This window comes from Pelodiscus sinensis, chromosome 1 (genome assembly GCF_049634645.1).
Source record: "Pelodiscus sinensis isolate JC-2024 chromosome 1, ASM4963464v1, whole genome shotgun sequence".
Classification (NCBI taxonomy): Eukaryota; Metazoa; Chordata; order Testudines; family Trionychidae; genus Pelodiscus; species Pelodiscus sinensis.
The window spans coordinates 49,104,932-49,130,524 of NC_134711.1; the positions used below are offsets into that span (position 1 = coordinate 49,104,932).

At 43.1% G+C, this 25,593-nt stretch overlaps 1 protein-coding gene across 2 annotated transcripts in view; it reads right to left on the reverse strand.

Annotated features, from left to right (window-relative positions):
- ZNF277 (zinc finger protein 277) overlaps positions 1-25,593 on the reverse strand; it is a 72,288-nt gene that overhangs the window by 30,565 nt on the left and 16,130 nt on the right. For both annotated transcript variants that reach the window (XM_006122514.2, XM_075929708.1), the window contains exons 2-4: positions 22,509-22,707; positions 16,956-17,044; positions 12,450-12,532 (exon numbers count right to left, since the gene is read on the reverse strand). In XM_006122514.2, the coding sequence (XP_006122576.1) occupies positions 12,450-12,532; positions 16,956-17,044; positions 22,509-22,707 (371 nt within the window). The remainder of the gene's footprint in view (positions 1-12,449; positions 12,533-16,955; positions 17,045-22,508; positions 22,708-25,593) is intronic.

The window sequence follows — 25,593 nt, forward strand, 5'->3', positions numbered from 1 at the left end:
CCTCCAAGATCCCACACTCCAATCCCTTACCCCAAGCTCCTTCTGAACCCAACCTCCATCCCAGAGCCCTGCACCTCCATTAATATAAGGGAAAGGTGCGGCCCTCAACCACTTATCAAATTCTTGGAGTGGGCCCCCCCCATCAAAAATTGACCTCCCCTGTGTTAATAGCTTATGGTAAGAAAGAAAAATATTATTTTAACACTTTTTTTTCCAGCGTTGCAGATACCTAAAACTGATCTCAATTATTTTTAAAAATCCTGCGTTAATGCAATACAGTTTACCATGTATTAATTAGTAAGGCAAGGTCTTTGCTATCAGGTAGAGTTGTGATCCTGTAGCAGCCTAGATTAGTGAAAAATATATAAATAGTATCATGAGCTTTCATGGGCACAACTCACTTCTTCAGCTACCTCAATATTGGTGTTGCACATAAGAAATTTCAACCTGCCCAAGGATGGAAAATCTTAAGAGGAAACTCTGGTCTAGACCCTCTCTGAAAACACCTTGTCTATCTCCTCAGGTGTCAAAAATCTGGTACTGGTCATAAGTATTTTACAGCTACTCTCAAATGTTGGAAAGAGGCAGAAAGAGAGACATGGCTGTTAGGATCCAAACACATATGGAGAGCAGACATTTTATTCCGACTCGAATTCCACATGCTTTTTGACAGCTTGGGAACTGGGACAATAGTGTTTTCATACTTCCAGCCAACCCAACCTCTCAGTGGTTGCTGAGGTTAGATAGCAGCAATGTCAGTTTAAGATTCTGTCACATCAGAAAGTTGCATAATGAAAAGCATTCACATATACCACATTATCTTTCAAAATCAAAACCATGCTCAATAATGACTACTTCAGACTGGAAGACAATAGAAGAGGACAGAGACGGCCTGGAAGTCTAAGCATCAGATGTGAAATGCCTACGATTAGGCTTCCTAAAACCACCAAGTCACTTCCCATCAGCACTGACTCCTGAGGCAAATAAATGTACTCCAATATAAACAGTGAGGGTCTTTCAGATGAGACTATATGAAATGAAAGGCCTGTTTGCTTTGTATCATCACAAAATGCACACTTCATAGGAGAGAGGCTTACACTTAAGTTTTTGACCAGTCCCTCAATCCAATATTGTGCCCATGATGTCTGGCTAGCACTATAAAACTTTTAACACATATTGAGATCTTTTAGCATGAAAGATGCCATGTGCATTTTAAAATGTTTTAAATATATTATTAAATAAAAGCTTTGAGCTAAAGTCCACAGAATTAATTTCCTAAATAGCTTCTTAATTGTACTCTACCACCAGGAGCACAATTAGGAATACAAGTATTTAATGCTTGACTAGATCACTCGAGTCCCATCTCACGGAAAACTTTATTTTTCTATATCCTTCAAAAAGATAGCGTACTTACTATTCTGCAGCACAAGTCTCATTTCCCCCTAGACAGGCATGTTTGGCAGCTCAGCGGCATTATTTGACGATGTGATATATAGCCATGGCCCATTAATACATTATTACTATTCTAAAATTTCACTCCATGGAGTTGTTAAAAATCTAATCAGCCAAATAAGGTACTCAGATCATCATTTTCTTTTATAAATTTGTTAGAAAGTTAATTTTAAAGTTGGTAAGTCTGATGTTTGTGAAGGTAAGGGATTAATAGCACTGGCTTGAGTCACATGTAGCGAGAACAAGGAGTTGTGTATGATTTCCCCACAACTCTGCCAATGCACCCTGTTTTTTTACATTCCTGGGATTCTGCTGAATAGAGAATAGTTATTGTACCAAAAATGTGTAGCAGTACTGTGATCTGCATGAATAAAGACTTTTTTTTCCTCCCAGACTTGTGACTAAAGCCAAGGTTTGAACTCAGGTTATGAAGAAAAACCATTAGGGTGGTAATTAATTTCACCAGTTGCATTAAGTTTTGAGACAGTTTAAAATACATTTCTGCAACTAAATGTGTTTATTACAGACAAAATGTTTTAGAAACGTATAGGAATGTTCCAAGAAAATTTCAGTACACTGTCATAGTTATTAGAAGAAAATAGGAAAGAACAGATCACAAAATAAACTGCGGTTACAAAAATATAACAAATAAGAATAAATAAATATTTCCAGCACAGACAGAAAAGGATAGCCTAAGATGCCAAATAGAAATTATTTTCAGGTAATTAATTTACAACATAAATGCCAAGCTCACATGCCAAATGTCAAACACGGTATTTAAATGAAGTCCCCCTTCATCAATAAGTGATATTCCCAAGCCATTTTTTTTAGGATTTTTAAACTGCCTTGCTTCTCTGTTGCTATGGGAAAAGCCCACACAAACACCATGAAAAACTGTAAATAATTTATGGGGCAAACAGATACACATACAAAATGCTATCAAATACAATGTAAAACTAGACAAAGATATTTTTATCTTTGTGACTAGAATCCTATATAGTTTCTAAGAAATGTGTTTCAGACAAAAGTAAACATTTTTAGATAGCAAATTGCTTGACCTGTATTTATAAAAAGAAATAACAAAATGTTTTTTAAGTACATTAGAAGCAGGAAGCCTGCTAAAAAAACCTGTGGGTCCCCTAGATGATCGAGCTAATAAAAGGAGCAATCAAGGACGATAAAGCCATTGCAGAGAACTAAATGATTTCTTTGCTTCAGTCTTCACGGCTGAGGACGTTGGGGAGATTCCTGAATCTGCACCATCCTTTGTGGGTGATGAATCTGAGGAACTGTCCCGGACTGAAGTGTCATTAGAGGAGGTTTTGGAACAAATAGAAAAACTTAATGTTAACAAATCTTCGGGACTGAATGGCATTCATCCAAGGGTTCTAAAAGAACTAAAATGGGAAATTGCTGAGCTATTATCTGTGGTTTGTAACCTATCCTTTAAATCGGCTTCCGTACCTAATGACTGGAAGGTAGCCAACGTGACACCAATATTTAAAAAGGGCTGTAGAGGCGATCCTGGCAATTACAGACCGGTAAGTCTAACTTCAGTACCAGGCAAATTAGTCAAAACAATAGTAAAGAATAAAATTGTGAAGCATGTAGAAGAACATAATTTGTTGGACAAAAGTCAACATGGTTTCTGTAAAGGGAAATCCGGTCTTACTAATCTATTAGAGTTCTTTGAAGGGGATAACAAACATGCGGACAAGGGGGAATCCAGTAGATATAGTATACTTAGATTTTCAGAAAGCCTTTGACAAGGTCCCTCACCAAAGGCTCTTGTGTAAATTACATGGCCATGGGATAAGAGGGAAGGTCCTTTCTTGGATTGAGAACTGGTTAAAAGACAGGAAACAAAGGGTAGGAATAAATGGTAAATTTTCAGAGTGGAGAGGGGTAACTAGTGGTGTACCCCAAGGGTCAGTCCTGGGACCAATCCTTTTCAACTTATTCATAAATGATCTGGAGAAAGGGGTAAGCAGTGAGGTAGTAAAGTTTGCAGATGATACAAAACTGTTTAGGATAGTCAAGACAGAAGCAGACTGAGGGACTCCAAAAAGATCTCACCAAACTGAGTGATTGGGCAACAAAATGGCAAAAGAAATTTAATGTGGGTAAGTGTAAAGTAATGCACATCGGGAAAAATAACCCCAAGTATACGTACAGTATGATGGGGGCTAATTTGGCTATGACAAATTATGAAAGAGACCTTGGAGTTATCGTGGACAGTTCTCTGAAAACTTCCACAGTGTGCAGCGGCGGTCAAAAAGGCAAATAGGATGCTAGGAATTATTAGGAAAGGGACAGAAAATAAGACAGAATATCTTACTGCCCCTGTATAAAACTATGGTACGCCCACATCTTGAATACTGTGTACAGATGTGGTGTCCTCACCTCAAAAAAGATATTTTGGCCTTGGAAAGGGTTCAGAAAAGGGCAACTAAAATGATTAGGGGTTTGGAACGGGTCCCATATGAGGAGAGGTTAAAGCGACAGGGACTCTTCAGTTTATAAAAGAGGAGACTGAGGGGGGATATGATAGAGGTCTATAAAATCATGAGTGGTGTGGAGAGAGCCGATAAAGAAAAGTTATTTATTAGTTCCCTAAATAGAAGAACTAGAGGACACCAAATGAAATTAATGGGGAGAAGGTTTAAAACTAATTAAAAAAAGTTCTTCTTCACACAGCGTGTAGTCAACCTGTGGAACTCCTTGCCAGAGGAGGCTGTGAAGGCTAGGACTATAATAGAGTTTAAAGAGAAGCTAGATAATTTCATGGAGGTTAGGTCCATAAAAGGCTATTAGCCAGGGGATAAAATGGTGTCCTTGGCCTCTGTCTGTCAGAGGCTGGAGAGGGATGGCAGGAGACAAATCGCTTGATCATTGTCTTCGGTCCACCTTCTCTGGGGCACCTGGTGTTGGCCACTGTCGGTAGACAGGATACTGGGCTAGATGGACCTTTGGTCCGACCCAGTACGGCCGTTCTTATGTTCTTATAATGAATATAGCAAAATAAGGCCCTGATCCTGAGTGGGGCTTTTAATAACTCGTGCCATAAAAATAAGACAACAACGACAGTAGAAATGTGACTTAAGTTGAGTCTTTTAAGCCCTCACCTTCTCAACCTGTGCATAGGAGAATTCCTGCACATGTTTTCCTCATCACCTACAAACAAGGAGGGTATAGGTAAAAGAAAGATGCGAGTAATACAGAACATCTAAAAATCATGTTTAACAAAGATGTAGTCAAAAGTTGCCAATAAATATTTTCCATTTCAGTTCCCTCTTTTCTTGGTCTTTATGAAAAAAACTTTTGTAACACTCCTAACATATTATTCTCTATACTGCTGATCTCCTAATATGGAAAAATTCAACTAGATTATGAGCTATTGTCCACTTTCCATTTAAACAGAAAATATCAGGGTAACAGCATGTAACTGCATAGGCGATGGTAACAGTCTTCAACTGCACCACTACATTAAACTGGGGATATAAAAGTAATTTGATCAGAGAAGAAATGTGAAACTTGGAGGTTAGAAAAATGTCACTCTCTTTGATGATGCTTCATTTGAGGATGAAAGAAGTTCAGAGTCTCTGGCATAAAAACTGCAGCCTCCCAAGGGAGTCTGAGAAATTGCAATTGTTTTTCTTCCTGACAGCATTGTTTTGGTAGGAATTATCAGCTTCTCCCAGAAACACTTAAAATAGTTTTATATGGCTAGCAGCTTACAGCATATCAATGAAAGACTTTTTCTATGTAGCTCAAATGCAATAGACCTGACTTAAACAAACAAAAAAAAAATCTAGGAATTGTTGAATTAGAAAAGGCAGAAGGCTCATAAAAATGAAAAACTGTGTACCTTTTACATGCTCCCCCCCCTTAGTTCCTGAGCATAGCAGTAAAAGCCTCAAAATTCTAAAGAAAGAGCTCCAGAAATTCTGAAAAAAGTAGATCTTGAGAAGTATTAGGAATGGGGGGCAGAAGGCCTGCCTAAATATGTAAATTACCTCATCCCTGTGTACAGTCTGAGCAAATTACAATCAATCAGTGTATTTTATCTTTATAGCCTCTCTGTGAAATAGGGAGGGGTTTTATTCTCATTTTTACAGAGGAATTGAGGTACAGTGGGGCCAGAGAGTTTGTGGACAGAATAAGAATTTAGCTAGTGTTTCCTGAATGTTGGTTCAGAATCTTACCCAGTAATGATGGCAGAATTCTGTATACAAAAGGCCACGTTTCTGGATCTGTGCTCTGAGCTTGCTCCAACCCTCCCGTTCAGGCACTAGGCATGTGAAAGTTTAACTGGTAAGCTTAACCCCAATGCTTACTGTGATGGCTCGTTGGGGGTCCCCCGTCTCCTGCACCCCGAAATGGCACAAACAGACTGCACCAGCCGGTGGAATAGAGGAAGTTTATTGCGTCTCCAGGATACAGTACAGCACAGATGTAATCTGGTCACAGAGCTGGGCTAGGATGCCTCAGGCCCCCCTGAGATGGGGGAGACCGGGCCCCTAAACTCCAGCCCCTTTCCCTAGGCTGTCTCCTCCATGCTCCCAGACAGCCAGCCCCTAACTAACTCTCTTCCAGCCCTGCCCCCCAGCCAGGGCAGCATTCCACCTTCCTTTGTTCCTCTCCATAGGGGGTGTCTGGCCATACTGGTTTGCATAGTGACTCATCCTGTTTTGCTGGGTCATGGTACCCACGGCAGCCAGTGGGGGTTACCCCAGAGCCAGCAGCATAGAAACCAGCCAGGTACCCCCACTACATCACACTTACCAGTTCTGGTTAAATGGTGGGCACTGGAGCAGCTCCCTGCTTACCACAGGCAGGGTGCTGCTCCAGCCCCACTGAGCCCCCCCCCCCCCACTACCACAGGCAGACGCTGCTTTGGACAACTGGCGCCAGCCCCTGTCCATGGTGGGCCTGGGGGCATTACAGGCAAGGGCTGCTCCCATCATCCAGCCAGGCTGGAACAGTCCCTGCCTGTGGCAGGTGGGGCCACTTAAACCTGGTCCCCCTTTAATTGGCCAACCAGTTTAACATCACATTTAATTGTTAACCAATTCAATGGGATTTTACATCCCTAGCAGGCACACTAGAGTGACAGGTGCATTGACACTGGAGAAGTGAGTGACAATTGCACTCTGGAAGCTTGCAGCACCAGAGAGCGTACAGTTAGCTGTCATGGGCCAAGTGCTTATTGTAAGAAGTGCCATACTCTACTGGGAAATTAAAGTCCATTTGCTTAAATATATCATGTTTCTCACACAGGAGAAAACTACTATGTGGTTGTTATTGATAGTGTGATAGCACTTAAACACCCAAGTCAGCATCAGAGCCCCATTATGCTAGGCACAATGCAAGTTCATTTAAGTGATTGATCTGAAGAGCTTATATTCTGCCATCCTTACACACAATGGGAAGTAATTTGTTCTTTGAGTAGGCTATTGATAGCTACGAGGCTCCGTTAGGAAAAAAGATCCTGCTCAAGATTAGCAGAAGGTGGCAGAATCTGTCTCTAAAATATATATTCTACCTGTGAATGTTTTAACCAATATTATTTAATCAAGAGCCCTAGCACATCTCCCACAAACCAAGAGGGATCTATGTCTAGTTTTATTTAAAAGTTTCAGTTCACTGCTGACTATTCAAAGAAATTAGCCGTCTATTGCTACAGGCAAATGAACTAAGCAAAACAGTTTCTAGTTAAAAAAATGCAGAAACCGCAACAAGAAACTGGCAGGTTTTACACTTAATGAATAAGAATGCTCTAATACTTCAAGGCACAGACTAGGACTGTTGAGACAGGATGCACCAATAGCCATTCTCTACTAGTTTAGAAGAGAAAAATAATTACATGTACTTGCTAACACCAGGCTAAATTCTATTCCCAACTACATTGGTGTAAATATAGAGTAACAGAACAGAATTATGTCCTTTGATTACAGTTTCACCACAGATTAGTTGAATGTACTTTAAATCATGTTATGTATTATGTTTATGATTGCTAAGGGGACAAGAAAGGGCTCCGGGGGAAGGGGGGCAGGAGAGCGAGAGAGACAGAGACAGACGCAGGGTACATCTAGATTACATGCCTCTGCCAACTGAGGCATGTAAAAACAGACTATGCGACGTAGTCAATGAAGCGGGGATTTAAATATCCCCGGCTTCATTAAAATAAAAATGGCTGCTGCGCTGTGCCGGCTCAGCTGATCGTTGGCACAACGTGAGAGTCAAGACGCGGATCGGTCGTCAAGACGCAGATCGGTGGACAAGGGAAGCCTTTGTCGACCGCTCCTGTAAACCTCGTTGACCTCGGCAGAGGCATATAATCTAGATGTACCCACAGAGACAGAGTGTCTCTCAGAACACTATGCAAATTTGCTTGGCTCTGTCTCATACAACTACATGCATCTCTATATCCAGCCCAAACCCCTCCTCCTTACTACTCACTGGGTCTTGTCGGGTACATCTACACTGCATGGCTATTTCAAAATAAACTATTCTGAAATAGCGCATCTACATTGCAGGTAAGTCCCAAAATTAGTCCAAGGCAGGCTTCCCTGATGTAGACATGCTATCCTGATTTAGAGCCCCAGGAGGCACTGGGGAGGAATAACTTAGGCTATGTCTAGACTGCAGAGCTTTTCTAGGATACCTCTGGTATCCCAGAAAAGCTTTGCTATGTCCAAGGAATGCATCTACTTTTTCAGAACAATTTCTGAAAAAGTAGACATGTTTTTTGGCATCTCTGTATTCCTCTTGGTGAGAAGAATAAAGGGATGTTCCGAAAGACTTTTTTTCTGAAATTTGGCCCTGTGCAGACAGGCCAAATTTTGGAAGAGCCTCTTTCAGGGGAAAAAAGGGGAGGGGCAGAAAAAGATATACAAATTGCGGTTCGACTTTTCTCTGCAGTGAGATTCAGAAATATTCGAAATAGCCAAAATGGAGCGTCTACAAATGCCTTATTTCAAAATAGCTATTTCAAAATAGGCATTATTCCTCGCAGAATGAGATTTACAGATTTCATAATAAGCCATCCGTTATTTTGAAATTTCAAAATAACGGAATGGCTGTGTAGACGGTCATATTAGCATTATTTTTGAAATAACACTAGTTATCTCGAAATACCAGTGCACTGTAGATGCACCCTTACTCCCACATCATCCACTCTCCATTCAGTCCCCTGAGCTTGAAACAACCTGCTACACAACCAAACATCCTCTTTTCCAAATCATCTGTTAAATCCCATTTGTACCATTGTTACAGGCATTGAAAATCTGAAGCTGATCCGATTTTGTGAGTCCCTGTTATGAAAAGGTGAGAAAACCTCAGCATGAGCATTTATTAGGAGTGTGAGAAAAAGCAGTTCCACTCTCAAACTTGGGACTCTCTCCTAATAGCTTAAAAACATCCATGAACGGAAGATGCCAACTGAGAGTTTCCAAACATACTTCACAAAGTGATCCAAAACAGGAAAATCTGACATTGCCTCTTTAGAAAATAGGACAAATCGATTGACTTTTTTCACTCTTACTCCCTATTTGTGAAACACAATGGTTAGCCTGCTCAGGCAGGTTTGTGCCAAACAGCAAAAGAATTAGACTGGCTGAGAAAAATTGCTGCTGAGCACAAACATAGTTAGGGAGGGTCAAGACCAACAACAGAGAGGAGCAGACTATCTGACAGCGTATTAGAGGTCAGCCTCACAGCTTGCTGGATGTTCAGAATAGCCCTAAAGAAGGAGACAGTATTTGGTAGACCACTGGAAGACGGGTACATCTGAACACTCAAGCCTACCAGTTTTTCATGCGATTCCCAGATTGACACCAACTTAAAAGAACATGGCAATAACACATTTCAGCTTTTAGAGTTATAAGCAATCAAGACACAAGCTGCTTTTATTAGGATGGCATGGGGCATCTGAGGGTTACATGACAAAAAACCCATAGGCAAATCTGAAGTGCAGAAATTGGTGTGACTGCAAAAGAGGAGGCATAAATCCAAAACTCTGCTTCCATTTTGTAAGACAACAGTGTTGTCAAAGAACCAATGATCACAAGGATCAATAGAGACCAGGCTAAAGTAAGGAAATGCTGAAGGCAAACCTTGAGCTACTGAGTGAAGAACAGTAAGTACTGCTAGCAGTAACCATCTCGGATTTTTTAATCACACTAAGATCAAAGTGATTTTAACCACCCTCCCAGGATTCATTGCCCAACTAATGTGTGACAATACAACTTGCACTGTCTACATTAGCGTTTTAAAACATGCTACGTAAAATGTGTTAGTGAATATAGTTTTAAAAACTTTTATCCTCCTGTGGACAGACCGTTGGAGACAGACAGTTTGGATTCAGAAGCAAGAGAAATCAATGGAAGCTATATTCATTCTGATACTTTATTTTGTGCAACTCACAAACCTATTTGCCAGCTGACCCTTCATTTTTGAATTTGTTCAGAGGCAGAAGACTTCACAAGCAAAATAACTGTTTGACTTGTAAATCACTCAGATTGCAGCCAAGGAAAGTGAAAAACTGGAAGCCTTTATTGTTGAAACCTGAGCTGTGACTTTCTTAGCGCCAACTGTACTGGCAGTTCAGGTTTCAGCCTCAGTTTTCCAACAAAAAGAGCAAAGTCAGGATCTGACATTTCTAACATTCAGAAAAGGGCAGAAAATTTATAGATTCTTTAAGTTTCATAAAGCAGAAGTAAAGGGCACAAACATTTTAAACTTCACAGTTAACCTTTGATAAAAGCAATATTTGCTTTGGGCCAAATCCTGCCACCCTAGCTGCAGCCAAGGAAGTCCCGAATTGTAGATGAGCTGGCATGGATCAACACAAACAAATTCAACCCACACTCACAGCCCAGCTCTGCTTAGCGCCAACTAACTCTGCAAACTCCTTGAGCTATTTTTACTGGGGCATTATTCAAAAGCCCTGATTGGGAGTGGACTCTATTGCATATAAGTACAGTACTGTGAATACACTCTTGAACACATATCCTGCCCCAAAGAATTTATAGTCCAGTGGGTCCAGGTTCTCAGGACAAATCAGAAGAGGTGCAATGGATCTACTGCTGGTTCCCGCTCCTCCCCAATCTAACCAACTGAGGCTATCAAAGCAGTTCCCCCATAGGTACACAGCAATGAACATTTCACACCTTAGAGGAAGAGGCAGGAATTGCTTGAAAGGCACAGAGAACACCTGGCAGAGGCAAACTGAGTAGGAGGAGGGGAGGATTTGGAGTACTGTACCACTGAAACACATTCCATGGGCCCAGAGGATTCACTACAGCCTGATCCTGAGGTGCTCTTATGTGATCGTGGGGTACTTTGCTCTGCAAGGCACTTCTTCAGTGGCCTACTGTAGCTCTACAGCAGTGGTCTCCAACCTTTTTACACCCAAGATCACTTTTTAAATCTCAGAACAGGAGAAGATCTACCGCCCCACCCCTTCCTTGAAGCCCCACCATCTCTAGTCTCCTCCTGCCCATCACTTGCTATCCTCAGCCCTTACTTACACACTCGGATAAACAGTTTATTTTTAAATTATGCGATATATAAAATTAAAATCACGTGTTTATAGTTATGAAATAAATGGTCGGTTTTTTATTCATATATTTAAACCTAAAATGAAGCATTTATACTTATACATTTTGTGGGGACAGAGTTCTGAGGCTGGGGGCAGGGGAGAGGGAACAGGGTGCTGGGAGGCCAGAGGACAGGGTTCTGCAGCAGGGGACAGAGTGCAAGTGGGGACCGGTTTCTAAGCTGGGGACAGGGTGTCAGTGGGGACAGAGTTCGGGGAGTGGTGACGGGAATAGGGACAGAGTTCTGTAGCTGGGAACAGGGGAGTGGGGCAGAATTCTGTGGCTGGGGGCAGGGGAGTGACAAGGGAGTGGGGACTGCGTTTGGGGAGTGGGGACACGAGAGTGGGGACAGAGTTCTGTGGCTGGGGAGTGGGGTGCCAGTGGAGGCAGAGAGTCCCCTGCATTTGCCTCCTCCCAGGATTTCCCCCCCGCCCCCTGAAGGAAACCAGCGCGCGCCTGCCCTGGTGGCCGACCCCCCCTCCCCCGGCGCAGGGAAGCCCCGCTCACACCTGCCCCAGCGCTGACCCCCCCCTCCTGGTGCAGGGAAGCCCTGCGAGTGCCTGCCCCGGGGCTGACCCCCCCCCCCGGCGCGCGCTGGGAAACGCCGTGTGCGCCTCCCCCGGGGCTGACTCACCCCTCCTGTGCGGTGCAGGGAGCATATGCTCCCTCCCACAGTTCACCCGGTAGAGCAGCTAGTGCCCTTCCGGAATCGCCGGAAGCGGCGCTAAGCTGCGGGACCTCTATCCATCCCCGGGAAGCTGACACTATCTCCATTTTCACTTGAGATAGGTAGTGGGGCTTCTCGGGGGTGGGAGGAAAATGGAGGCGGGGCGGACAGGATGCCTCACGATCAACTGGTCGAGGCCTCGCAATTGACCAGTTGATCGCAATCGACCTGTTGGTGACCACGGCTCTACAGAGTGGCTAAAAGGGACACAGTTTCCTACTTATCTGCCAAGCACAGGCTACTTAGGAGCTAGGAAGAGGATCTGGCCTTTGTAAGCCCTCAAAATGCCATTCTGGTATTCCCATTTTTTGAACCACAGGCTTGGCTGCATTATAATTATTATTATTACACAGAATGGGTGATAATCCCTGGTACATTCTTGAGAGAAAAATTATTCAGCCCATTCAGCTTTTTTTTTTTTTTGGCTTTGGGCATATTTCCGACTGGAGTGGAATACTGACATACAGCCTGCAGGTAAAACTACTCTAAGAAAACATGTTTCATTGTGTTTTTTAAAACCAGTAATCAGGAAACAAGCTAAAAATCAAGATTTTATCTCTACAGTTTAGCATAAAAGACCTTACTCCAATTCCATATAAATGTACATATTTGATTTTACATTATGTTGTTTCAGTTTAAGGTACTTAATCCTCAAAATAATTACTTACCAGTCTCTTTTGCTGGAGCTGTTCTCTTAGTAATCTGTCTTCTGGTAAAACATCACATAAAAGAAAATAATTGTCCTGTTCCTCTGTTGAGGGATTAGAAAATAAGTGTAAAGGAGTCATTTGCAGCTGTTTTGCATATATTCTGCCCTGTAACATTTTCAACCCAGCTTCAGATATAATTAGAATATGTCTATAATTAGATTATAACTAGGTAAATATAACTTAGATAGGGCCACGATAAGGTGGGTGCATAACTGGCTGGATAACCGTAGTCAGAGAGTTGTTGTTAACGGTGCTAAATCCTGCTGGAAAGGGATAACAAGTGGAGTTCCGCAAGGGTCTGTTTTGGGACCCGTACTGTTCAATATCTTCATCAATGATGTAGATATTGGGATAGAGAGTACGCTTATTAAGTTTGCAGATGACACCAAACTCTGGGTGGGGTTGCAACTTCTTTGGAGGATAGGGACATAATTCAAAATGACCTTAGCAAGTTAGAGAAATGGTCAGAGGTAAACAGGATGAGGTTTAATAAAGAGAAATGCAAAGTGCTCCACTTAGGAAGGAACAATCAGTTCCATACATACAAGGTGGGAAGCGACTGTCTAGGAAGGAGCATGGCGGAAAGGGATCTAGGGGTCATAGTGGACCACAAGTTGAATATGAGTCAACAGTGTGATGCTGTTGCAAAAAAAGCAAATATGATTCTAGGTTGTATCAACAGGTGTGTTGTAAGCAAAACTCGTGAAGTCATTCCCCCGCTCCACTCTGCACTAGTTAGGCCTCAGCAGGAGTACTGTGTCCAGTTCTGGGCGCCACATTTCAAGAAAGATGTGGAGAAATTGGAAAGGATACAGAGAAGAGCGACAAGAATGATTAAAGGTCTAGAGAACATGACCTATGAAGCCAGGCTTCATGAACTGGGCTTGTTTAGTTTGGGAAAAAAGAAGATTAAGGGGGGACATGATAGCGGTTTTCAAATATCTAAAAGGGTGTCACAAGGAGGAGGGAGAAAATTTGTTCCTCTTGGTTTTTGAGGACAGGACAAGGAGTAATGGGCTTAAAGTGCAGCAGGGGAGGTTTAGATTGGACATTAGGAAAAAATTCCTAACTGTCAGGGTGGCAATTTATTCCAATATTTGACCAAGGGAGGTGGTGGAATCTCCCTCTCTGGAGATATTTAAGAACAGGTTAGATAGACATCTGTCAGGGATGGTGTAGACGGAGCTTGGTCCTGCCTTGAGGGTGGGGGGCTGGACTCGATGACCTCTTGAGGTCCCTTCCAGTCCTATGATTCTATGATTCTAGACTGTTTTAGTTAAATATTTAAAAAATGAATGTGATTTTCATTAAGAACTAGAGTTTTATTTTACACTGCTGATGTTACTTGTGGGTCAAAGGCAGCATTGGTATAGCTAGGTAAAATTCCATCAACACAAGTGGACTTTCAACTATTTTACACCACCATTCAATTTATATAAGGCCAGATTCTGCATAGCCTTAGATAGCTTCTCCACTTCCTTATGTCACCCCTATTGTATTCTGCCTTTGTCACTATCATAGCGGAACATATTCCAATTGTGTATTTAAATGAGGCAACTAACATTGGCAATGCATGGTTTGCAATTTCTCTCCTATTCTCTCAGCAGGAGAACTGACTGTGTGGGATAGTGTTTTATTTTGATATACATACTGCTATGAGTTTGTATTGGAGAAAACAAGACTGAAGAAGTTCAACCTGAACTGGGACTAAGGTGGCAAGGTTTATGATGGTTCTTAGTTTCTGGGGGGTTCTCATTCCAAAGCCTCCGACTGGCCCCTGAGAAAGATCTGTCTCTTGTCTAGACAAGCTTGACCCTTAATACAGAATGTTCTACAGTGCCAGAGAAGCAGAGGTATCAACTCCTGTGCTCGTCCCAGTGCTTTAGATCAGTGTTTTCTCAACCTTTTTTTATACAGGCAGTCCCCGGGTTACGTACAAGATAGGGACTGTAGGTTTGTTCTTAAGTTGAATTTGTATGTAAGTCGGAACTGGTACATATTGTAGGGGAAACTCTAGCCAAACATTTTTTTTAGATTTGGATAGCATAGGGAAAGGTTAACTCCCCTCTAATGTTTGTTTTGCTGTCTGTTCCCCTGTTCAGAAGATTTCACATCTATTTCTGTCCCTGTGACAAACTCAGGACTAAAGGAGTAACTCATCAAATACCAAACAGCTCTGCACCATGCTTTGAGCTAATAGCTTTATTTCCACACACCACCCAGGGTTCTAGGAGGAGGGTCCTTTTTTTGCTAACACAATGAGGCCAGCACTTTGTTTGTTTTGGTGGAGTCTTTGTTTGCCCAGGGAGCCCAGCATGTATGGGGGGAGGAGGGGCGGAGAGGCTACTTTTGTCTGCTGTTCAGCAGCCTGTTGCTCAGGGGAGGGGGCAGCCTGTTGCTGGCAGGGGGGGAGGGGGGAGGCGTGCAGGATGCGAGGCCGCGGGGGGGGGGGGGGGGGGGCAGCGGGCGTGGGGAGGCACTTTTCCTCTGCCCGGCAGCTCTGCGGGATCCCTGTCCCCGTGGCCAGCTGCTGCAGGCAGAGGCCAGTTGGAGCCGGCCGAAGAGGAGGAGGTGGTGGATTCTAGGACCCAGGTGAGCGAGCCCCGGGGACGCTGCTGAGCTCCGGGAGCCCGGCATGTATAGAGGGGAGGAGGGGCAGAGAGGCTGCTTTTGTCTGCTGTTCGGCAGCCTGTTGCTCAGGGGAGGGGGCAGCCTGTTGCTGGCAGAGGGGTGAGGGGGGCAGCGGGCGTGGGGAGGCACTTTTCCTCTGCCCGGCAGCTCTGCGGGACCCCAGTCGGAGCCGGCCGGAGGATGAGGAGGATCCTAGGACCCAGGTGAGCGAGAGCCCCGGGAATGCTGCTGCGCATGTGCGGGAGTTGCCTCACCCCGTTCGTATCTAGGGATCCGGCGTAAGTCGGATCCACGTAAGTCGGGGACTGCCTGTACAGTATCCCTTTAAAAAAATTGTAAGTACCCCCAGTATCTACAGTTGTCAGACAATTTTTTTCTATCATTAAATATATATATATAAAAAATGGAGATTGCCCATCTCCTAGAGCTGGAAGGGACCTTGAAAGATTGAGTCCAGCCCCCTGCCTTCGCAGCAGGACCAAGTACCATCCCTGACAAATTTTTGCCCCAAATCCCTAAATGGCCTCCGCAAGGATTGAACTCACAACCCTGGGTTTAGCAGGTCAATGCTCAAACCACTGAGCTATCCCTCACCATAAGGGATTTGTTTAACACATTTATTTAAGCAACTTAATTGTAGCTGGGTGGATTATGAAATTTTGGGAATATAAAGTACAAAAAAAACAGCGCACTATAAAAAACTTAACATAAAAATGTAGTTTTCTCTAAATTTCAGTTGTGTTGACGTACCCCCCCTCCCCCCAGATTTCTCGGGAGTACTCCTAAAGGTACCCGTACCACTGGTTGAGAAATACTGCTTTAGATGATCTTGTGCAGAGACCAGACATTACTACAGTCTTTGCACTCATAGTGCACTAAAGATTTCTTCCTAGGAAATTCCCTTTGGGAATTCATCACCATGGAGTGGGAGAAGTGAGGCCATGAGCCAGCTGTCACCATCACTGTTCCATCACTGGAGATTTTTAAGAGCAGGTTCACACAGAAAATTGATATTCACTAAAAATTATTTTAGATGAATTACTGCAATGAATAAACTCACAGGGATTGAGGAAAATTCCAATGGTTCCTTCACTGTCTGCCTGCCCTGATTCTGGGGAGAGCTCATCATCCGTGCAGGCTTTGGGACAGAGCAGCTCCAGCCCTGGCCACTGGAGCAGTCTCCTGCTGCATGGCAGGGTCCAGCTCCAGCCGCGGAAGCAGCTGCCTGCCACCTGCCACGTAACTCCTATGGCTCTGGCTATGAAAGCAGCCACTTGCTATGCAGGTCCTCTGGCTCCAGCCGCTGGAGCAGCCACAGCTCAGCAGCCTGGGGTCTGTGGCCCAGCATTGGACCATGGCCTAGCAGTCAAGAACCACTGGACTAGACCTAGATAACCTTTTAAGATCCCTTCCAGCCATATTATTTCATAGAAGCAGGGTGCGTGGATCTGAAGTAGTTCAGCAGGCGTACATCTGTACATGTTGTGGAAGCTCTGTGACAATTCATACAGCTGGTACCTGAGCTCCCTTTGCAGAGCAATGCTGCTTCCGGGAGCACCCTAGCCTGACCCAGCAAAATACTCAAGCATGTACCTAGGCTCATTTCTATTCAGCCAAACATTTAAGCACATGTTTAAATCCCACGGAAGTCAGTGGGCCTCGGCATGCACTTAGTACTGAGCTGAACAGGTAGGAGCTTACACATGTAGTTAAACACACACTTAAGTACTTTGCTGGACTGGTGCTAGATTGCTCAACATTTTAAAAGCCCACAGTACAGTCCACAGTGTACCAAGTAAGGAAATAAGGACTGTAGATAAGCAACACACTTACCTAGTGGAGCTTCTGAATTTGTTCTTATTACACTACAGAAATCAGTGATGCGCTGCTCCGTGAATCTCTTCTTCCAATATAAAACATATCTTAAAAAACAACAAACAAACAAAACAAACAAAAAAACACATGTGCATGTGAAGTAGGAACCTTTATTATAAAATATTTCCTGAACTATTAGCGACTGTATCTTACACACATCACTCTCATTCTTATTTCAGGGGTTTTAAAATTTAAAATTACTTATCCAGTGCTGGTTCTGTAGAGCTGCCATGTATTTCAATCAAGTGAATTGCACTCCAGTTAGTGAAAGTTAATCAGCTTCTCTGAAGCAGATTTCAGCAAAAACAGGCCTGATCCAGAGTTCACAGAAGTCAATAAAAAAAGACTTCTACTGACTTTAATGAGCTTTGGATCGAGCTTCACATAAGACATGGGAGTTTGTCAAATCCTTAGACAGACCCATCACTCTGTTTTTTATTTAAAAAAAAAAAAAAAAAAAAACACTAAGTGAGAACAGGTTGCACCCTCTCTTAACTGGGACTCTCTGGTCTGGCAACATCCGTGGTCCAGCAGCACCATGGATTTTCCTGAAGAGATTAAAAAGTCTGGGACTTTTCAGCTTAGAAAAGAGGAGACTAAGGGGGGATACGACAGAGGTCTATAAAATCATGACTGGTGTGGAAAAAGTGAACAAGGAAAAGTTATTTACTTGTTCCCATAACATAAGAACTAGGGGTCACCAAATGAAATTAACAGGCAGCAGGTTTAAAACAAAAGGAAGTTTTTCTTCACACAGCACATGGTTGACCTGTGGAACTCTTTGCCAGAGGAGGTTGTAAAGACAAGGACTTTAACAGGGTCCAAGAAAGAGCTAAATAAATTCATAGAAGTTAGGTCCATCAATGGACCTAGTAGCCAGGATGGGTAGAAATGGTGTCCCTAGCCTTAGTCAGAGACTGGGAATGGGTGACACAAGAGGGATCACATGAGGATTACTTGTTCTGTTCATTCCCTCTGGGCCACCTGGCATTGGCACCTATCAGTAGACAGAATACTTAGCTAGATGGACCTTTGGTCTGACCCAGTATGGCCATTCTTATGACCACAGAGCCCAGCTAAAGTGTTGCCAAATCATGGGGCAGGAGCCCAGTGGTAGGCAACCTAGAGAGGCAGGCGGGGGCCAACAGGGAGCTCTGGCCTGGGGAACCACAGCTGGGCAGGCACCAGTAGCGCTGAGCTAGAGCCCTAAGCAGGAGCAGTTCAGCTCCAGCCATGTTGGGAGGGACCTCCCTAGTATGGCAAATTCCCTTGTTTGGGACCGGTCAGGTCCTGAGTGTGCCAGATGAAAGAGGTCCAAACTGTTTTTAATAATTCCCAAAATATTAGCTATAGATGGGCACTCTATATGGAATCTGTTTATAACAACTTTGGAGCAGACCCTAAAATAGGAAGATATTGTCATTTTTGTTTTGAAAATTAGTGAACCTCTTTTAATCTGAAGTTCTAAAGAGAGTGATGCTGCATAACAATTCAAGAAAGAAGTTCCTGTGATGGATGGGAGGGGTACTACCATCCTTTTCTAAACAACATCTCAACATTCAGTAACTAAAAGGTTAAGCCAGAACAGTGGGTATCCAAGAAGTGTTGGCAGAGAGCCAGGAGAGCCAATGGGGAAAGACGTAAAGATTTTTTTTTTTTAAATGAAACAAGTTGTCTGTTTCAGTTTCCTTTGTGTGGAAGTTAGAGCAGGAGCTAGAGAGAAATGGACCTAACAGTAATAAGTCATGAATTTTCAGATATATCCACGTCTAAGAAAAGAAACCTAAACTTTGAAACAACAGAGATGCAAGTACAACAGGGAATGTTTATAGTTAGACGTAATTAGGTTATTTTCTTTGTCTTTTAAGTTGGTCAAATGCCTCTGTGTTAACACCCCCATACACTGTAACTTAATCCCAGGAAAGCAATTCTCTGTACTTAAATCTTTTAGTTGCTCTGTAACACCTAACAACCAAAATGCATTACCAATCTTCTTTTTAACAACAAAATCAATCACCTTTAAGACCTTCATCTAATTCCCATGTTCTAGAAGGCAGCAGGTTCTGTGTCCATGTGCCTGAACTGAAGCTCAGCTGTTTAGAGAGAGTCTGAAAACAAACTGTACTCTCTTAAGGGAGGGTATGACCTGGGGGTTACCCCACAGAGAGAAATGCCCAAGTGCTTGTTCCTGGCTTCAAGGGGTTTTTGCATTTGGGTGGCAGCAGAGTACCAACCAAGGTCAGTGAGTCTGTGACTGGGTGCCACCCTGCAGCCTTGTTCAGCTCCCAGCCTTAGCTTTTTATTGCAGTTTAGCAACAGATCTGCACCCAACCCTGGTCCGACGCCCCAACCTTGGCTCATAGCTGTGGCTCCAGTCCCAGACCTGCCTCCAGCTGAAGCCATCTCATCCCTGTCCTTGTTCCTACTCCTAAGCCCTGGAAGGTTCAGGGGTGAGAGAGAAAGAGCAGGTCGTAGACAGAGATAAAGGGGCCACAACACTTATGGATTTAGGGAGGATTACAGTTATTGCTTCAGGTCTTACAATACATGTATTATCACTGCATTTACAGGGAAATACAGCAATCCAAAGGATTGTCTACACAACCTTTAGTTTTCAGCAAAGTAGGATGTCAATCTGCCTGGGAGTAAGTGTCCACACAGATCCTACTGCCACGCTAACAGTTTCACAGTTAACTTTAATTTACTCCCATTTCAAGGCAGTGTAGATAAACTACACTTTGAAAATATTACTGTACTGCATTGGTGTTCACACAGACATTTTGGGTGCAGCGGGCTAGTGTGGGTTGATGCATACCTCCAGTCTGCCATAGGGTTGCCAAGTGTCCAGTTTTGAACCGGACAGTCCAGTATTTGAGCTTTCTGTTCGGGAAACAAATTGAGAAAATATAAATGTCCAGTATTTTCTAAATAAGATGTAACGTAGATTGTGATGTAATGTCAAGTGTGTCCGGTATTTTTGTTGAAACCATCTGGCAACCCTAGTCTGCCATGAGCAAAGTGTTCGTATGAAGAAGCTCCAGGTCAACTTTAAGGAAGAGCTAATCAATGTCTTTCAAACCATACTCAGAAGATTTATTTATATATTTATTTTTGCAGAGGAACAAATTGAGGCCTGTAGGTAGGCTAACAGATATAGAAATGCAGAAACATCCTCTGCTACCACCCCGCCAAAAAAAAAACAAAAAAAAAACTAAACTTCTCCAGTCACCCTCAACAGGGAAAGGTTTCTTCAGAAAACCCTGGAACAATTGCAATTCATTTCTGAGAAAGTTTGAATGAAAATTTTATTATTTATTACTTGTTTGGGGCTTGTTAGTCCCACTGTAACACAAGACCAGGGCACCTATATGGTAGGAGTCACTGTACAAAAGGGTAAAAAAAAAAAAAAGCACAGCCCTTGTTAGACAAAGCTTACAGATTTAGGGGGGAGGAAGTAAGCCAGGACAGCTTACCTGGTAGTTTTTGGAATTCTAAAATGAAACATGAGCCTGAAAACAATTTGTCTCCGTAACAGAAAGCTCAAATACTGGACTGTCCGGTTCAAAACTGGACACTTGGCAACCCTAAGCGCACAAAATATACTAGCCTGCGCCGCTGCCCCCCCCCCCCCCCCCCCCCCCAGGTTCTGGTGTGTGAGGGGGAATATGGGGAGTGTCTTTCTCCTTAGTCAGGGGCCAGGTCTGTGAGAGTTTGGTTGTGTGTGGCCCTGACTGATTTTTCCAAAAAGGTTCCCCACCCCTATTTTAGGAGGAAATGTCCAAGGATTTGCAGGATACAATGCTGTGGACAAGATGTCCCTCTAGCTTCCTCCCATCCCGATAAGCCCCTTCTAGCTAAAATGTCTAACCTCACATGATAGGAGTAACAGGGCTAATATTGCACTGGAGAAGCATTGCAAGCAAGACAGAGCATGCTGCATTGTTGCAGCTCCATCATTTCACATTCTGCTGCCACTTTCAAGCAGGCGTGGCTCCTTTCCACTTGCATTAGCACGGAAAAGAATCTAAAGAGCAATTTTCTAGAAAATGTAATTTTAAATTACATTTGTTTAGCCAGAATAATCCTAACGGTACCATTAAATGAGCATTCCTTGAGCGCACACTTTGTTTATAGAAAACTAGCCTTTTCTCTGAAGATGACTGCGTTCTTGCTCTACCTGCTTTCAGCATTAAAACATTAAATAATGGTCCTTGTTTCTGTTAGCAATGTTAAGCTTACACTTGAATAATTCTTAGGATCTTATATGGCCTACTTTTCATTTCCTATTTTATCTTAATCTTTTACTTTAAACCATGGTATTTAGACAAATCACTGCTTTGTAAGGAAGCCTAATCATAATAATTCAGAAAAGTGGGTATTATGAAAGTGCTGAGACCTACTTTGTTTCAATTGTATAATTTTCCTTCTAAAATGTATAATTCCAACAAAGCAAACAAAAATGAGTAGATATGAGCCAGCCTGGTGTCCTAACACTATGCACCACTATGTGGTAGAGTTCCAAGCAAAAGGTTATACACAAGCGCACATTTAGATATGAGACCCAGCTGGTTCTGAGCCAACTGTTGAGGGAGAAGTAGGAGCAAGCTGCGATGACCAACAACGTAACAATGGAAGAGGTCTTAGTTACATGGAAGTGGGAATACAGTATGACACAATCAAAGAAAGTGGAAATGCTATGAACCAATATAGACTAATTAAAGGTAAATTGATATGACTTCTTAGGCAATCCTCTCCCATGACAATTCCTCACACAGACACACACCCAATGATTTGGGGGGGGGGGGGGGGCGGGGGGAGAGAGAGGAAAAAAAAAAGACAAAAAGAACTAGCTGGAAACAGCGGCGGATTTAGGGCAGGGTGAGCGGGGCGGCTGCCCTGGGCCCCGCGCTTCCCGAGGCCCCGCGCATGCACGTTGGCACCACGGTGCATGCGCTGTGTCAAGGGGGGGGGCGCGAAATTTTGCTGCCCGGGGCCCCGCGCTTCCCGAGGCCCCGCACATGTGCCTTGGCACCACGGCGCATGCGCTGTGTCAAAGGGGGGGGAAGATGGGAAGATGAATGTACCCTAGGAAGGGGGAAATGAGTGCATGGAAGAAGGAAATTAAGGCTCCTTGCGCTGTCCTGTCTGAAGCCAAGAGGGGATACCCTGGAGATGGCAGCCCTTTAACACAGAGCACTGTATGAAATGAACAGAACTTGTCAGTACTGAAAAGTAACTTCTGAAGAGACTAATATTGCTAGGGATTAGCTTCTTTTTGCAATTCATAAGTCTTAACTACCAATTATAATGATCTGTCTTATGTTCTAAACAACATATGAATGCCAGTAGTGATAGGATCAAAAGACTCCTACAGGATACCTAGCAGTCTTAGCTTGATATTTAAGTTTGCAAGTGTCCCCCAAAAGTACTGAAGAGTTATAAACCAGGTGATCAACTGTAGGTATCTTACTCACACATTTGTGTCATCTATATTAACTGGAAAAAAATTACCTTCTGAAATCTGCAACCAGCTTGACATCTGCTATGACAAGCTTGTGTTCAATTATCATGTGCTTCAGAAGTTGGTCTTGTTCTGCTAGCAGAGAATTTTCCTCACAGAAAATACAAGGCACAGATGGAGACTCTTCCACAGCAGCAACACCACCTGGACTTTCTGGCAAACACAGAGGCTCCAAAATACACTCACCATCTGAAGGAAACAAAAGCAAAAAGCTTTGTTGGACTGCAGTTTCTTCTTCAATCTCCAAAGTAATCTTAAATTAACCAATATTCTTTCAAAAACCTCTTTTGTATGGATGACTTGTAAGGAATGCAAGTAGAATCAGCAGGGAAAGAGAGCTTTTGTTGCTTTAACACGGCTTCCTTCAACTATAGCAACAAGCCACCAAATGTTTCTTCCTCAAAGCCTGCCAATAGCACCACTTCTAGGGAGTCAGTTGGTGAGGAGCCAGTAGCCAGCACAGGGGTACAAGCTCTAACTGTAATCCATGGCTGACATTAAGCCAGGCTGCATGTGTGCATAGTTTCTTCTTGTAAGTTGGACCTACTTTATTTTCCTAACTAGCCCACATGGAAGCACTGAATTGGAAGGGCCTCTGGAGGTCATCAAGTCCAGTCCCCTGTACTCATGGCAGGACCAAGCACCATCTAAGACCATTTCTAACAGGTGTTTGTCTAACCTGCTCTTTAAAACAAAAATTGCCAATGATGGAGATTCCACAACCTTCATAGGCAATTTATTCCAATGCTTAGCCACCCTGAAGGGAAGTTTTTCCAAATGTCCAACCTAAACCTTCCTTTCAGCAATTTAAACCCACTGTTTCTTGTCCTATCCTCAGAGCTTAAAGAGGATACTTTTTCCTCCCTCCTCCTTGTAACACCCTTTTAGATCCTTGAAAGCTACCATTATGACCCCACTTAGTCTTCTCTTTTCCAGACTCATAAACCCAATTATTTCAATCTTCCCTCATAGGGTCAGGTTTTCTAGACCTTTCATCATTCTCGTTGCTCTTCTCTGGCAGCCCAATTTCTCCACATCTTCCCTGAAATATGGTACCCATAATCCAGTTGAGGCCTAATCAGCGCAGAGTACAATGCAAGAATTACTTTTCATTTGCTTTTTTTTTGGGGGGGGGGGGGGAGGCACGGTCACACTACTGACTCATTTAGCTAGTGATCCACTTTGACGATAAAATCCTTTTCCATAATACTCCTACATGTACTGTCTTTTTCCATTTTGCATGTGTGGAATGGATTATTTTTCCCTAAGCAGAATACTTTGCATTTGTCCTTACTGAATTTCATCCTATTTACCTCAGACCACTTTCTCCCCATTTCCCTTATTTTGCATTATAACTGTGTTCTCCTGCAACCCATCTCTTCCACAAGCTTTATAAGTGTATTCTCCAGGCCATTATCTAAATTGTTGATGAAGATATTAAACAGAACTAGCCCCAGAACCGTTCCCTCCTGAAACCCACTTGTTATGTCCTTCTAGAGTGACTCTGAACCACTGATGATTACTCTCTGGGAATGATTGTGCAAAGAGTTATGTACCCATCTAATAGTAGCTCACTTAGGTTGTATCTCCCTAGTTTGTATGTGTGAAGGATGCCGGTGTGCTAGGGTACAGCTACACTACAAGTTTGTGTCAGAAAAAGGTACGCAAAATGCAGAGTGCATTTTGCGTACCTTTTTCCAATTCTTTTGTTGGAAGAGGCTTTTCTGACATTTGGGCCAAATGTCGGGGATAAAAACCTCTTTCAGAAGCCCCCTTCTTCCTCATAGAACAAGGAATACAGGGGCTTCTGAAAGAGCACTTTTGTTCTTCAGCAAAAAAAGCGGAAGAGCAAATGCATTCCCTGGACATGGCGGAGTTTTTGGGATACCTCTGGTATCCCAAAACCCCCCTGCTGTCTAGCCTTACCCTTAGTATGTGTGTGTGAGGTAATATTTTTTATTAGACCAACTTCTGGTGGTGAAAGAGACAAGCTTTTGAACTACACAGGGGTTTTCCCATGCTGATGATAAAAAGTTCAATTGTGTAGGGTGGGTTGTTGCATGTGGATCTATCTTTGTTAGTAAAGACCATCTCTTGTTTACTGCAACCTTTTATCACTCACTCACATATGGTAACAAATGATTTGCTTGGTTGCACCAGGTATCCATTAGCTTGGCTGCCAAAACATTTGTCACATCAAGGTGGTTCTTGCTGAGTGAGTGGCCTCCACTTGAGGTGTTTCATCCACTGAAATAGTGCACAACTGTGCTCTGTCTGGGAAAGGCGCTTTTATGACCCACATATTAAGGCATTATTATTTCCAGTGACCCAGTTTATACAGTAGTGAATATGAACAACCGTATAATCATTTACTTAGGGGTAAGTCAATGACTAACCACCACCTGGTTCATGGGGGTTTGCCATTCATGAATGGCGCTGAGTAAATGGATGGACAGGACTTGAAGCAGGGCAGCCTCTTCTTCCTGTCCCACAACAGATTTGTGATGCTGTGCTGTGGGACCAGTATGCCTGAAGTTTGTTAATGGGACAATGGGTCAGAACCTTTGGTGGTATAAGTAGCCTGATATTCACTAGCTGAGGCCTATACCATCTTGCCCTATGAGTTTAACTCAAGAAAGGTAATTTCAGTAAGTCCCATTTCCATGGAATAATTTAGTAGAATTAATTTTCCAAAGAAATCTTTACTACAGAAGAACACTAGTTGGAAAGATACATAGGCAAGGCTTTAAGCATATGAACATTAGAAAGCAAAGCTAAGTAAATTAAACAAAGCTCCTGGGTTTAGGCAAAAATCAAGCAGTGAAATGGCACAAAGTCCATTTCATAACTTGTTCAGCTGGACGGGTGAGGGAGGGTGTAACAAATCATTTTCTCTTTGTGATTCACACTACCCTAGGAACATCACATTGGAAAGCAATGCAGCTGTATCTGTGACGCTCTCTTGGTGACTCAGAAATTAATAGATGTATTTGTCTCAAAGAAAACTTGCTTTAGCCCAGCACTACTCTTACATAATATAGAGCACCTTTTATCTCAAAATCTCCAAGCATTTGG